Raw genomic sequence first — 14,985 nt, forward strand, 5'->3', positions numbered from 1 at the left:
TGCTGTGTCCGGACTGGCAGTGTCGGTTTGCTCAGAGTTGGGCCCAGGGTTGCTGGGAAGGTGCTGACGAGGGGACGTGGGCGCAGCCTTCAGACACCGAAGGGCTGCCGTGGAGAAGAGGGAAAGCGCCTGCTTCCCATTGCTCCGAGAGGAGCACGCGGACCCGTGGCTTGAACCTGCAGCAGAGTCAGTTTGGACCGGGGATCCAGGAACACATCTTCGGTGTCGGAGCAGCGCGGCCGTGGGCCAGACGCCGGGGAGTGGGGGCGCTCCGGCGCTGGAGGGCTCAGCAGAGATGGACAGCCGCTGGCCGGGGCGGGCTCGGTGCGGCGATGCCTGTGCTCTGCGGGGGGGGCTCCCAGGCCTCGGGGTGGGCTGGTTGTCCCCCCCCTTCCCTTGCTGCTACATGTGTCGGGGGTTTAAGCGTCTGGTGCTGGCTGCAGCCAGGCTGGGCTGGGGCTCTGCTCCTGCTGCCGGGGTGGGCAAAACACAGCCCGCGGAGCTCATCCGCCCACCAGGCAATTCCCCCCGGCCCGTGGGGCCCCTCCAGGAACCCTGGCCCTCGCTGCCCCGCTCCAAGTGGCACCTCCATGCGGGGGGTGTTGTGTTTGCGAAGCACTGTGGGGCACGGTTGAATGGGGGGAGGCGCTGCCCCAGACCCCTGAGCTGGTGCTGGGGGGGGGGAGGTGCCTGCTGCACTCTGGCTGCTTTAGGGTGCGGTGGTCACTGAAGACCCTGACCCCCATGTGCCCCAGGACGTGCCCAGAGCTGGACAGTCCCCTTGAACGTGGGCAGTTGTTGTGGCTCGGCTGTATATTCAGTGCGGCCCAGCTGGCTCTGAACTAGCGCTGCCCACGGCCCCCCAGCCACAGGGCCCCCATCTGGGCTCTGACGTGACACCCCCACAGCAGACGCAGAGGGAAGGGGTGCAGCAGTGGGGAGGGGCCGGGGCTGTGCCTGCGGACCCCCGGGCTCTGCTCCAGCTCTGCCACCATGGGGCCGGGATGGACCCGTCTGCGCCATGCCCCGAGTGCCAGGGCTGTGAGGGGCACGTGGGGCTGGACTTACCGGCTGCCCCGAGGTAGAGGAGGAGGAGACCCCGCAGCCCCATGGATTCGTGTCCGTGCCCTTCCTGCTTGCCCCTGCAGCTGATCTGTGCCCCGATGGTTTCACTTTCCAAGGGCAGCAGGTGCAGGTGGAGGAAAAAAGCAGACCTACGTGGCAGCACCTGGGCCTTGTCGGGGAGGAACAGCCCCACCTGCAAGGGGCGCGTGGGGATCCAGTGCCCCAGGGCAGACGTGGGGCCTTGGTGCCCCCATGGCTGCACCCAGCACCCTGCAGAGACTGCTGCTTCCCTGCCAGGGCACACAGGGCCATGCCAGGCTCTGGGCTCAGTGGTACTCAACCTTTTTGTCCCCGTGGCCTTTGTGGGTGTTGTGGGCGGTCTGCACTCTCTGGCTGCCCCGAGGAAGAGGAAGGGGAGGAGGGTCAGGCCCCCCACCCCCCATTCTTGTCCCTTGCAAGTGCACCTCGTCTTCTCCAGGGCCAGGGAGGGTTAGGATTAAGGTGAGGGTTAGGGTCCCAGCACTCCCTGGCTCTGTGCTGGAGGGGACACATACCCACCAAGCATCCCATGCCCAGGGCTGTGGATGCTATATTATCTTGGCTATCACCTGCCCCCAAATGTAGCATGCACCCCAGGTTTTTAAAGGGATCCAAGCTCGTGCCTGCAGTAAGTATCAGAGCTGGAGGAGAGCCGGCGCTGCCCTGGATCCTGCCGCCATCCCCCCCATGCAGCTGAATCCAACCGTGGGCAAACCCAGGTGCTCCAGGGTGAGTCACCTGTGGCAGAAATGCCACCCTCGGTGCCGCTCTCCAGAGATCTGTCTCAGCCAGCCTGGGAGGCTGCTGTTGATCCCCCAGGGAGGGGATCTCCCACCTTGTCTGCATGACAAAGGCCTGGGGCCTGGGAGGCGATGCTCTGGTCACCTGGGCAGGGGGGAAAGACCCGGCCCTGCGCGGGCCCAGGTAGCCAGGGATGCTGGGGAGATTGGTTGGTTTGTAGCCAGTATTGGCAGCTTCGATTGGACCGGGCTGCTGAGGTCAGAGAGGTTATTTAAGGGCCCGGGCCAAGAAGAAGGGGCCTTTTTTTAGCCATTAGCCATGCGGTCATCCAGGTGAATCTGAGCCTGGCTCTCTCCTCATCACCGCATGCTCCAGGAGTGCCCTGCCTCCAGAGGAACAACAACCACCTCTGGACGATGCGAGCGAGTAAGCTGCTCGAGATCCGATTAGATATTTAGCTTCAGTAACTCAGATGCGTTTAAACGGCTACCTCAGCCACCCTGGTTTGCTCTATGGATTCCTTTGATATTCCTGTAAGATTTCTATGATACTGCTCTACCTTTTACCCTGTTTCCGCCCTACCCCTGTCATCAATAAAGTTCTCCTTGTGACTGGTGTGGGAGACTTATTGAGGGGTGGGTCTAAATTATGCCAAGGAGGGCCCTTAGGTTGGTGGACTAAGGGAGACTTTCCTAATCAGCCCCTGACTTGGGAAGTGCCCTAAGTGCTGTATTGGGTCTAGGACCCATTGGCCGATCAGGCCTGTGTTTTCCAAGGCACGCAGAGCCAGAAGTGACTCCAGAGCCGTGGATGGTGGCAGCGGGACCCAGGCTAGCGGGGGTGCTCCAGGGAAGGGGTCGGCCGGACGGGAGGCACCCCAGGGAGGCACTCGGAGCCTGGACGGTGGGCGGCGCTGGGAGGTGGGCGGCTCCACGCAGGAGCGCCCCCTACTGGCCCGACACATCATCTATCCAGGGGTTGGGGGTTGTTCCCCAGGGGTCCAGGAATTTGGTAGTGTGTCTGGGGTGTGTGTTGTGGTCATGTCTGTAGCTCCTAGAGCTGCCATGGACCCCTGGGGCCGGGTTGAAAAGAGCCGTGGGGCTGCACTGGTCTCCCTCCAGCCCCCTCAGATGGGCCGCTTTGCAGCCTCAGTTTGCAGCAAATGGGACTGCAGAGACACAAGCATATGTTTTACTAGTGTGAATTCATGTCAGACAAATGACACTATCACAACCTACTCATTGCCCAGTCTCACAAATTGCCACGACATTTGGTGTTCTCCTTAAAGCTTCAGCTGCTGGGCTGTGTTATTGCTTAAGCATCTCTGCTTTCATTTTAAAACATATACAAGACTTTAGATCCCAACGCTTGAAAGGATGTCCTCCCAGTTGCCCCGCTAAAGGCTTATATATTGCAAGACAAACACAAATATTTTTCATTGCATATATGGGGGTGAGGGGAGAAGCCAGCTCAGGGATGGCACCCCCTCGCCCTGAGTCTTTGTGGCATCAGGAGCAGGTTAGTGCCACTCACCTGCAGGGGCTGGAGGGGCTGGACGCAGGGACTCAGCAACAGCAGCCAGAGCCCAAGCCCCCAGGGCAGTAACACTACCCCCCCGCCCCCACGCTGTCAGTGCTTGGCCACCACTCCCCATCCAGGCACAAAGCAGGTTTGTGGAAGGCATGGCATTTGCTAGCACGCGTTATAGTTAGATCGTAGGGAGCCTGAAGATGAGGACGTTTTCTGAGCAGTTGAACGTTGATGCTTACTCTGAACTAGATATAGGTCACAGCACCACGCCAGTTTGGGACCAGCTGCTGTGAGGCTGAGCCCTGAAAACCATACAGTGGGTTAGTCCGTAGCATGGTTTAGCTGCAAAGTTCTCAGAAATTCCCCTTTCCATGCAGGGAAAATATGCAAGAACCCAGGTAGCAGCAGCAGCAGTGTTTAAATATGGCTTATGATACACATTGTCATACTGCTCTCAATCCACTGGGGAGAAAGCCTCAATTTAATCCAAGAATTACAGCTGAGGTTTGGCTAGTCCACATCAAATTCTTGCCCAGGCTCTAATTCGGGCATCTGATCTTCCCTTTCCTATTTGAGCAAAACCTCTCGCTTTGTGGAGGGGAGGGAAGGACAGCATCATTTGGCATGAGCCAAATCTGAACTTGTTTCTCAAGTTTTGCCGAGTAAAAGCTTTCGAAGACTTCAGGTAGATTGGTATCAGTGTAAAAACTCAAGGATTTTGCCTCCGAGTTAGTATGGTCATCTCAGCCATGAGACTCGGGAGTTGCATTTGCTTACTAGAGCTGTCCTGCCCAGCTGGCTGGCTACTTCTGCGAGTCCAGGATGCTCTCCTTGCATTTCTTTATTCACTTCCTTACTTACCTCCATTTATGGGAGTTGTCTAAAATCTAAGGAGCGCCCTCACCTAATTATAGCTGGTTTTAATGGGGCCGGGTTTTGACTTCAGCCACCTGAAATGGTCAGATACTGTCCTGGCTCTTGTAGTGGTGGTACTCCCCAAATACCAAGGCGAGGCACTCCAGCACAAGGGCCAGCTCCCCCACCATGTCTTGCACACTGAGTACTGGAGATTTTTCACGAGAGAAGGGGCTCCGCTACCACCTGCAGCACCACCGGCAACGCTAAACTCTTGCAAGAATGAGGCATTTCTGCCAAGGTTTATGATAGCTCAGAAAAGCTGCCTCTGCAACAGCCCCCAGGGAGCCTTCCCGCTCCTTCCACTCGCCCAGTCCCCCTTCCCATTCACGTCCTCTTCCCCCCCCGGGCATTTGAGTCTCGAGCACGTCCCGCTGGAAATACCCTGGCATCTTGACCACTTGAAACCATCCTGAAGGAGGGGTATGGCCGGTGTGGCAGAAATGCCACCGTGGGTGCCCCTCTCCAGAGATCTGTCTCAGCCAGCGTGAGAGGCTGGTGTTTCATTCCTCAGGGTGGGGATCTCCCTCCTTGTCTGCATGACAAAAGCCTGGCGCCTGGGAGGCGATGCTCTGGTCACCTGGGCAGGGGGGAAAGACCCGGCCCTGCGCGGGCCCAGGTAGCCAGGGATGCGGGGGAGATTGGTCGGACTGTGGCCAGTATTGGCAGCTTCGATGGGACCGGGCTGCTGAGGTCAGAGAGGTTATTTAAGGGCCCGGGCCAGGAAGAAGGGGCCATTAGCCATGCAGTCATCCAGGTGAATCTGAACCGGGCTCTCTCCTCATCACCGCATGCTCCAGGAGTGCCCTGCCTCCAGAGGAAACTCCAACCACCTCTGGACAATGAGAGTGAGTAAGCTGCTCGAGATCAGACCAGATATTTAGCTTCAGTAACTCAGATGCGTTTAAACGCCTACCTCAGCCACCCTGGTTTGCTCTATGGGATTCCTCTGATATTGCTCTGAATTTTCTATGATCCTGCTCTACCTTTTACCCTGTTTCCGCCCTACCCCTGTAATCAATGAAGTTCTCCTTGTGACCGGTGTGGGAGACTTATTGAGGGGTGGGTCTGAATTATGCCGAGGAGGGCCCTTAGGTCTGTGGACTAAGGGAGGCTTCCCTAATCAGCCCCTGACTTGGGAAGTGCCCCAAGTGCTGTATTGGGTCTAGGACCCATTGGACGATCAGGCCTGCGTTCTCCAAGGCGCGCAGAGTCAGAAGTGAGTCCAGAGCCTTGGATGGTGGCAGCGGGACCCCAGGCTAGCGGGTGTGCTCCAGGGAAGGGGTCGGCTGGACGGGAGGCACCCCAGGGAGGCACTCGGAGCCTGGAAGGTGGGCGGGCGCGGGGAGGTGGGAGGCTCAATGCAGGAGCGCCCCTGACTGGCCCACCACACTGAGAACAAGGGCAGCCTGGCACCCCAGCGGGCTGGCACATCTCGTGAGACGGGCCAGGGGATAACGCACTCGGGGCCAGCAACAGAAGGGGCCAGGGCCAGGGCTGCGCAGAGCTCCTGCCCTGCACCTGCTCCTGCCCTGCTGTGCCCCAGCCTCTGCCCCATGGTCTGGGCAGGACAGCGGGACAGCGGGGCAGGTGCACACACGCGCCCCCACCCCCACATACACAACACCCCCCGCACACACGTGTGCACATATCCTGTACTGACCCTGAAGCCCCAAGGACCGGGGCCCTCCCAAACTCACACACACACACACACACACACACACACACACCCTTCCTCCTTCCCCGACCATGGCTTCTGGGACGCATGAGGGCAGGGTGGAGCAGGGAAGCAAGCACACACGCACACACACAGACACACTTGTGCTCAAGCAGTCACACACATGCTCCCATCCATGGCTCCCAGGAGTGAGGCTGGGTAGGATAGCACACATGTGCACACACAGATATGCACATGCACACACAAGTGCACCCACAAACACCTCCCATGCACCCATATGTGCATACCCCCCATATGGAGACACACTGAGATACTCTCCATGCACACAGGCAAACCCACACACACACATGCATGTACTCACCATGCACTCATGAAGATACACGGGCACATTCATGCATGCACACACACCGCCCCCAAATGCATCCTGGACCCAGCAGCTCCCGGGGCAGGCCCAGGTGGGACAACACACACATGCATACAAGTGCACACCAATAGGGGCGCAAGTACACAGATGTGCACATGCATGCTGCACATGCATGTACATGTATACATACTCACACATGCATGTGTGTGCAGACACACACATACACATGCAACCAGGCATGCACACACATATACACATACCCAAATCCATGCACACACACACACACTCACACACACCCATGCACGCAGCTACATACAAACATACATATGCATGCACAACCCGCCCCCCCAATGATCCCATGGGTCCCAGGAGTGTGGCCAGGTGGGACAGTAGATATACATGCACACATGTGCACACCCTCACACATCTACACACCAAGACCCATGTGCACATCCGCACAGCCGCACACTTACCCATGTCTGCACGTAAACACACACAACTAGACATGGAGACACACACAGAGCGCCACCCCAGTGTGTCCTGGGCTGGGGGCCCCTTAGCTCCTTCCCCCGTGTGCATTGGGTGAGACCCCAGCTGGGAGTGGCTCTGGGCTGGCCCCAGCAACAGCCCCCAGCCCTGCCCGTGCCCAGCTGGGGCTGTGCCCGGCGAGGGCACCAGTGCCCAGGCCTGTGGCTGCAGCAGGCCCTGGGCTGGGGGGTGCTGCACAGAGCTGTGCTGCGAGACCCCCCCAACCCCGAGCTGTGCAGGGCCTGGGGGACACATGGGGGCTTGGGAGCCCTAGGGCAGGGCCTGGGCCTATGGGGGGCGGGGGGCACCAGCTGTGGCCGGATGGAGATGAACTGGCCCGGGCACTGCCCCGCTGGAGCCCTGGCCAGACCCCGCTGACCCAGGGCACTGGGGCAGGAGCCCCTGGCAGCAGGTTCCCTGCTGGGCTGGGCATCTGTTGCCCCATTGTGGACAAACACGTGCCCCAACACATGTGTGCACATCACCCCCGTGCATCTACACCCACCACTCAACCCACCCCGCGCACCAGCGCCCCCAACACCCCCCCAGCACAATATACACGAGTGAGATTTCATGTGGAGCCATAGTGCGATCCCCTGCATTGACACTACTCAACAACTCATCAATTGAAGCAAACGTTATTTCTGGAACTAAAAAGAGTACAGTCTGTAGCAGAAGCAAAGCAGAATTTTGGTAAATTATTTCTTTCTATTTATAACTTGTTAAAATGATTTCTTCTAAACGTTTTATATGTGCAGCCCTCAAGGTCTCCTACCCCACATCGGACCCTGAGATGTCCCTCGTGGTGGGGTCACGCCGGGCCCCTCTCCCTACCCCGGGCCTGGCTGGAGGTGTCGGACAGGCCCCCCTGGGCTCCTCCGCCCCACGCTCCTCCGGGGACGCTGAGACCGTGGGCTGAGCCCTGCTGGGCTCCGGGGTCCCGAGGGCAGCACTCAGCCCTGCTCTCCTGACCTGTGTCCGTGTGGGTCCCAGCGCTGGGTAAAACCGTCCCTGGAGCCGGTTGCGGCCCCACGGGGAAGTGGGGCAGGAAGGGACCTCCCGAGCCCTCTCGTCCAGCCCCTGCTCACAGCAGCTCCAGCCCTGACCAAACCGTCCAGCCAGGCGTGTGGCCAGGGCAGGCCCAGGCAAGGTGAGAGACCGGGGCTGTGTGGTGGAGGCCGGTGTCACCACTGGTTGTGGTCAGGGTGCGGGGGGCTCGTGTGCTGCAACCTGCGTGGTTGGGGCGGACTGACCTGAAGAGAGGAGAAGAAAGCGGGGTGAGGAGCCTGCCAGGGAAGCACCAAACTCAGCCCATCCGTCCCTCAGTGCAGTGACCCCATGGGGGGGCTTGAACCCAGGGCAGCCCCTCCTCACCGGCATCCCCCAGGCACAGCTCTCTCTCCATTGGGATATCTCCAGGATTGTGCTTCACGGACACTCGCACTCGCAGCCCCGGGCCGGTCAGGCTCCGGCTGGGCACTCTCCACACGCTCGTTGCCGTGAAGGTGCCGTCCGGGTTGGGGATGATCTCGCTAGGCTTGGACCTTTCCCAGGCTTTTCCATCAACTTTCCATTGGATCTGCTGGATGTGCTGGGGGTAGAAGTTCTCGATGCGGACGGCAAACAGCGTTTTCTGTGGGGCCTTCCCATCAGGCAACACGTGGATGTGGGACAGTTGTGGCTGAACTGGGGAGACAGCAGGAGCGTTAGGAGAGCCGGGTGGTGGGAGGTGGAGGCAGCGTGGCTGCTCTGCCCCCCCAGAGCCAGACTGATGTGGGGGTTGCGGGGCAGGGATGTGTCACGTGGAGCTGAGCTGTGCGGCCACGTGCGTGGGCTCCATCCCCCAGCCTGGCGTGCCCGTCGCTCTTACCAGGTTCAGGCTCCAGGGGCGGGTGGCACGGCCCACGGTGGCCCCACAGCCCGCACCCTGCTCCAGTGCCCGGGTGCCCTCCCCTTCCACTCCTCTGCCGTGGTGTACTTGTTCGATGGGGAGGGGGGCTGGCTAACGGGTCCTAAAGTAATACCCAGGTCCTGTAGACACCAGCCACCTCTCCCTGGGCCCCGTTGGTCTCCACCCGGCCCGGCTGTGCGGCCCCCACGGCCTGTCTGCACCCCCGTCCCAGGGACCGATCAGCCTCAGGTCTAATGACAGCTGCGACCTCCCGTGCAGCCGTGCCCATGCCTTACACGGGCCCCCACTGCACACCTGTGGTGGGCACACCGCCCCACCCCAACACCAGGCCACCTCCGGCCTTTACACCCGTCCTGGCCTCCGCTCCTTCGCTCTCCCTGGTCCATTTATCCTCGGCCCTCTCTGGGTCCCTGCCTCGGGCAAGATTCCTGGTCTGGGCCCAGCTCCTCCCTTTCAGACTTGCCCAAACCACTGATCCAAGCCGTAACCCAGGGCTAAGCCTCCGGGCTGCAGCACAGACTGAACCCTTTGCTGCCCACACATAACCACGGGCTCCCTGCTGCACGACCAGGCTTCCCCTCGCCCAGCTCCCCTTCCCCGTCGGGCACCAGCGCTCTGGGCACCTTCCCCAAGACGGCCCCGGTGCCAGCCAGGCGCTGGGCATTGCCCTGGCTCTGCAGCTCTTGCCTCTGCAGCCGCCAGGACCAGATGACCCTCCTGGACCAAGCCCGTGTTTCTATACCCCTGGCCCTACCCCTGCCCCTGCCCGTCAGTGCCTCCAGGACCTCCCGCAGGTGTTTCCTGATTCACCGCAGAGCAACTTGCTGCTGCTGGTCCGTGCTGTGCCCCTGTCGTGTGTCCGTGTAGGGCTGCGCCTGGGGCTGCTGCCGCACAGCCGGGGCTGCGCTCAGTGCTGGCACCAGGGAACGCCCCGACTACCCAGCCCTGGCACCTTCTAACGAGCAGCTTTCCCCTGGGACTCTCGCTGCTGCTTAACAGGAGCCTGCATCTCTGTGCCAGCCATTATCAGCTTCCTGCTGACCCCGTCCAGACCGTCACCCCTTGTGTCCCTGCACGTCTCCCTGTGCGTGTCAGACACATCCCTGCCTGCGCCCCGGTCCTGCCCAGTCGCCGACTCCTGATCTCGCTGTGTGGACACGGCCGTGTGTTGGCACCAGTTGTGGTCCTGTCACTGCCGCCCTCTCCTGAGCACCTGAGCCCAGCAGAGCAGCACTCCTCGCTGCGGCCCTGCCTCTACCCTGCGTCTTGGCCTGAGACGGAAGGGGCTGCATTTGGTGAGCTGGGCTCCTGGCCATGGAGAGCCGCTGTCTGTGGGGACCCCGCTGAGAGGAGGTGGCCGAGAGGGAGAGGGGCTGGACGGGCGGAGAATGGGGGCAGCGGGGTGGGTCCAGAGGGACCTTTGCTCAGAGCAGGGGGCAACTTCATCGGGACGCAGGGCTATTGCAGCCCAGTGTTGTCAGGAGGTTTCTGTGCCCACACGCCCTACCTCGGAGCGGCAGGGGCCCAGTGGATTTGGATGTTGTTTTCTGTAGGGTCTCATGCTCCACCCTGCACTGGTACTCGACCCCGTCGTCCTCGGGCCCCGACGGGGTGAAGTGCAGCTCGGACTCCACGCTGTAGGACTTCCCGTCCGGCGCCCGGCTGGGGGCGGGGGTGTGGATGCTGTGGGTGTCGGAGCCGTCCACGGGCCTGGGCTCCCGCTCTCCTGCTCCCTTGCGCAGCCAGGTCACCGCCACCTGCCCGGGGTAGAACCCCGATACCAGGCACCGCAGGGTCACCGCCTGCCCGGGCACCAGGAGCTGCGGCCGGGACACCTCGCCCATTCGTGGAGGGCATGGACGGCAGCCTGGAAGACGGGGAAATGTTGTGTCAGTGTGAGCCCTGGCCTGGGGGTCTGACACCCTCACCTACCGCCCCGGCTGGCTCGGCCCGTGGTCCCCAGGAGGCTTTGCCGTGGGCTCCCCTCGCCCAGCGGGGACCCAGCGCGGGGCTCTGGCACCAGACTTCATCCCCAAAAGGCCGACTGGCCTGTGCCCTGCTGCTCACCGCTGCTTCTCTCGACGGGGGTCCGCAGGGTGACGTGTCCCACCCGGCAGATGTACTCAGTGTCCACGCGATGGGATGTGGAGTGTCTGAGGCTGAGTCTGGTCTCCTGCTGGAAGCTCTTCCCGTCCGGTGCCAGGACGGCCGTGCCAGGGTCGATGCTGTGCTCAGCCGAGTCCTGCAGGGACGTGGGCACAGATCCAGCGGAGCGCTTCTGCAGCCAGGTCACGCTCAGCTCCCCCGGGAAATGCCCCGCGATGCGGCAGCTCAGGGTGACTCGCCCCCCTGCAGGCACTGACTTGAGGATGTCTGACACCTCCGGGGGCTTCAGGAGATCTGGGGAAAGAAACGCCCAGAAATTGTGAGAGGGCCCATAGAGATGAGCCTGGACCCCCCAGGGGTGACCTGCTCCCCTCAGACAGGACAGATCAACACCCCCCCACCACTGACCTCCTGCCATCGCCCCAGCTCAACCCCGACACATCACTGTTTCCAGGTGGGTCGTGGGACACAAACCATTACCCCCCAGCGCTCATTTCACTGGAGGGGGCAGCAATCCCTGCTCCTCCCGCCTGAGCCCCGGGCACCCCCTCCTCACCGGCGTCCCCCAGGCGCAGCTCTGTCTCCAGCGGGGGGTCTGCGGGGCCGTGCTGCACACACACTCGCACTCGCAGCCCCGGGCCGGTCAGGCTCCGGCTGGGCACTCTCCACACGCTCGTCGCCGTGAAGGTGCCGTCCGGGTTGGGGCTGATGTCGGGGGGCTCTTCTCTCCCGGCACCGTCCCCGTCCCAGCTCCACGCGATGCGGTGGATCCCGCGGGGGTAGAAGCTGTGCAGGCGGACGGCGAACGGCACCGTGTCCGGGGGGTCCCAGCGCGGCCACACCTGGATCCCGGACAGCTCCGGCCGCGCTGGGGACACGCAGGAGCGTTAGGGAGCGCGGGGCGGGGGCGCTGGGGGCACTTGTACCCGCCTGGCATCCCCGGGGAAATCCCTGCCGCGCTGCTGCTGGGTCTGGGATCCCTGCGGGGTGTTCCCCGCGCGGCAGGTCCCGCAGCCCCAGCACCCAAGCCGTGGGGAGCAGTGGAGTCTCTGCCCCGTCCCCAGCTCCTCTCGGCCTGTCTCTGCCGTCCCAGCCGGCTCGGGGCCGTCCCCCAGCTCCACAAGGCAGCTCCCCTAACTGTCCCCCATCCCGGGGAGCCCGGCCGCACTCACCCCACACCCGGATCTCCCGGGACTCCCGCTGCTCCCCGATGCGCTTGGCCCCGTGGTGGAAGCAGCACCGAACGCGCGCCCCGTCGTCCTGCACCGCGGCGGTGAAGGTCAGGGAGGCCGTGAGGCCGGTCGCGCTTCTCTCCTGCGTCGCGGTCCAGCCCGGGGGCAGGGCGCGTAACAGCGGCAGGCGCTCGGGGTCGGCCGTGTCCCCGTGCGGCTCGGTGGCCGTCCTGTCCTCGCCCTGGACCCGCTCCCACGTCACGGCCGTGTCCTCGGGGAAGGTCCCCTCCATGCAGCAGCGCAGGGTCACCTCCTGGCCCAGCAGGCACTGCTCTGGCCCCCGCACCTCGGAGATGGTGTAGGGGGGTTTCCCACCTGGGGTAGGAGCAGGGGTCAGGTTGGGCTGATGTGGGAGAAGCATCCGGCCCAGGACTGGGGCAGGGGCAGGGGGTCACCGAGAGGGGGGTAAAACCCGGGCAGGTGCCGTTCTCTATGGACGGGCGTCCGTCTGCGCCCTCTCCGTGCCACCCCGCCCGGCCCCTCGCCCTCTCTCCCGGCTCAGCGCAGCGACACCGACGCCGTTACCTTTCCTCCTCCTCCAGCAGTAAAAGGCCGTGGCAGCCGCAGCTCCTGCTGCCACCGCGAGCCCCAGGGATGCTCCGACCACGGCGCCGGTGCGATGCGAGGCCCCACCTGGGACAGGACAGGAGCGGAGGGAGGGGCGGTGAGAGCCCAGCCTGGCAGCCCGGGCCCAGCCGCTCCTCTGCAGCCCGTCTCTGCCGGGGCTGGCACGCACTCACCTGCCACGTCCAGGGGGAACTCCTCGTGCAGGGGCTGCCCCAGCGCCGCGTGGCGGGCGCGGCAGGCGAAGACGCTGCCGGCGTCGCGCAGGTCGGGGGTGAAGGTGTAGGTCAGGGTGAGGCTGAAGGTCCCGTCCGGGTTTCTTTCGGGGCTGGAGCGGGTGGAGCCGTTCAGGACCTGCCCGTCCCTCAGCCACGCCACGTCCACGGTCTCGGGGTAGAAGCCCCCCACGTGGCACAGGAGGGAGGTGACGGCACCGGCCACAGCTGCACGCTGTGGGATGGAGATGGTCGGGGGAGCTGGGAGGAGAGAGAGGAAGGCCCTGCGCTGGGTGTGGGGGTCTGAGCACCAGCCCGGGTCGTTCCCAGGAGGCGCTCGGCTCCCACCGGTGCTCACGGCCACCGGGGACGCACGCGGGGCCCCTCTCCGGCCCTCACCGAGCACGCGCAGGCTGGTGCTCCCCTGCTGCTGCTGCGCCCCGTAGCCCACGACACACGTGTACAGCCCCTCGTCTGTCACCGTCACCCTGGGCAGCACCAGGGAGGCGTCTCCCTTCTCCAGCTCCGTCTCCCTCAGCCTGGCTCCGGGCTGGGCCCAGCTCCCAGCCTCTTTGTACTGTGCAATACTCTCGTCCCACAGGGACCAGGTCACCCGCAGGGAGTGCAGGGCCACTGGCCCCCCGACATCAAAGTGGCACCGCAGCCGGGCCTCGGCGCCCAGCAGGGCCTGGGAGGAGGGGTCCGTCATCACCCGCAGCTGGGAGCCTGCAGGGAGGGCAGAGACGGGCGTGAGACAGTGCGGGGCACGGCCTGTTACCGCTCAGCTCTGTGTTGATGGGGACCCTGGCACAGGATGCAGCTTGTGTGACTCCCAAGGGACTCCCCACCTCCCCACCTTTGCCTGTGTCAAGACTCAGTAGTTGAGTGCCTATGTCACAGTGGAATATTTCATTGATTTGTTGCCTATGACACAGCGGAATTTCTCGGCACAGTGGAATTTTCCGCTACGGTAGAAAACCCCAGTGCAGTGAAAAGTTCCCGCCAACTTTATGGAAACACACGCACCACCATTGGCCGGTTATAAATTATTCATACTTGGTGACTAGTAATTGGCTCAGTAGCCATATAAAAGTTCATGCAGTTTCCACCCAAGTCAGAGAACTCCGCGCACATCTCGGAGTGAACTTGGCAGACTGATCACCCACCAACAACTCCCCGTCACCGACCGTCCCGACATATCCCGTGTCCTGCATGCCTGATAAGGGGTTCATGTCATCTCGTCTTACTCGAAGAGCTCACGTTTGCAACTGTAATCTAAGTCAGTTCTTCTTCCTACACTGTATATATCGACGGCGTAAGTAAATAATCTCTTTGTTCAACCAATACGCTTCAGTGCCTAATTCCGCTCCATCAGTCAAAAGTACCCGCCTGCCGTTTCGGGCTACTGGCCACAGCCCGGCCTACCACTCAACCGCCACAACCTGAACAAGAACTGATGAGAAGAAGGATTTACAAAAGACAAGGGAGATGCAGTGGGAGACACATCTGAACCCTCCAGACAAGGGCGATAGGAGTGAAGCACCTCCCCTGGTCTCAGTGACATGGGGGATGGAGCCGGAGGACAACACATTGACGTGGGAGATGTGACAGGAAAGCTCCTTCGTTACCGTCCAGGATGCAGAGCAGAGAGTCCAAGGCAAGGACCGCACTGAGCGCTGGGACCAGAGCAGCAGGGAGCACTGCACTATGGGGGATCCCTGCTCCAAATACTTATCAACCCGTGTCTACACACACCCGGCTCAGCAGTTATCAGACCAGTTCTAGCGATGACTCCTTTATTGCTCCCCAAGCACTGAATCCTCCTGTCTGTGCTGTGAGCTCCCCCAGAGCAGTGCTGCCCACAGCCAGCAGTGATCATTCCTATGATCCCGCGCACGAGCCGCCCTGTACCCACGAACACACCTCGAGTTCTCACTCGGGCCATGGTTAGCTCTCTACAAAACCCCGACCCAGGCTCAGGTTTGTGTCCTGCGGCTTGGATCCAAAAGCTGCACCAGGTCCTCTCCTTCCCTGCCCGGATCCCTGCACCGACCGCGCGGGGGCTCTGCCCGTCTGCAGCTCCAGCAGCACCCGGG

General features: G+C 62.3%; 1 gene segment (V, D, J or C); it reads right to left on the reverse strand.

Annotated features, from left to right (window-relative positions):
• Window positions 1-8,060: 8,060 nt before the first annotated feature.
• On the reverse strand, window positions 8,061-12,471 carry LOC109285496 (immunoglobulin heavy constant epsilon-like). The segment is given in 6 exon segments: window positions 8,061-8,113; window positions 8,235-8,546; window positions 10,280-10,639; window positions 10,840-11,172; window positions 11,435-11,746; window positions 12,051-12,471. Coding segments are annotated over 6 exon segments (1,791 nt in total).
• Window positions 12,472-14,985: the final 2,514 nt, after the last annotated feature.

This window comes from Alligator mississippiensis, chromosome 7, assembly GCF_030867095.1.
Source record: "Alligator mississippiensis isolate rAllMis1 chromosome 7, rAllMis1, whole genome shotgun sequence".
Lineage (NCBI taxonomy): Eukaryota > Metazoa > Chordata > Crocodylia > Alligatoridae > Alligator > Alligator mississippiensis.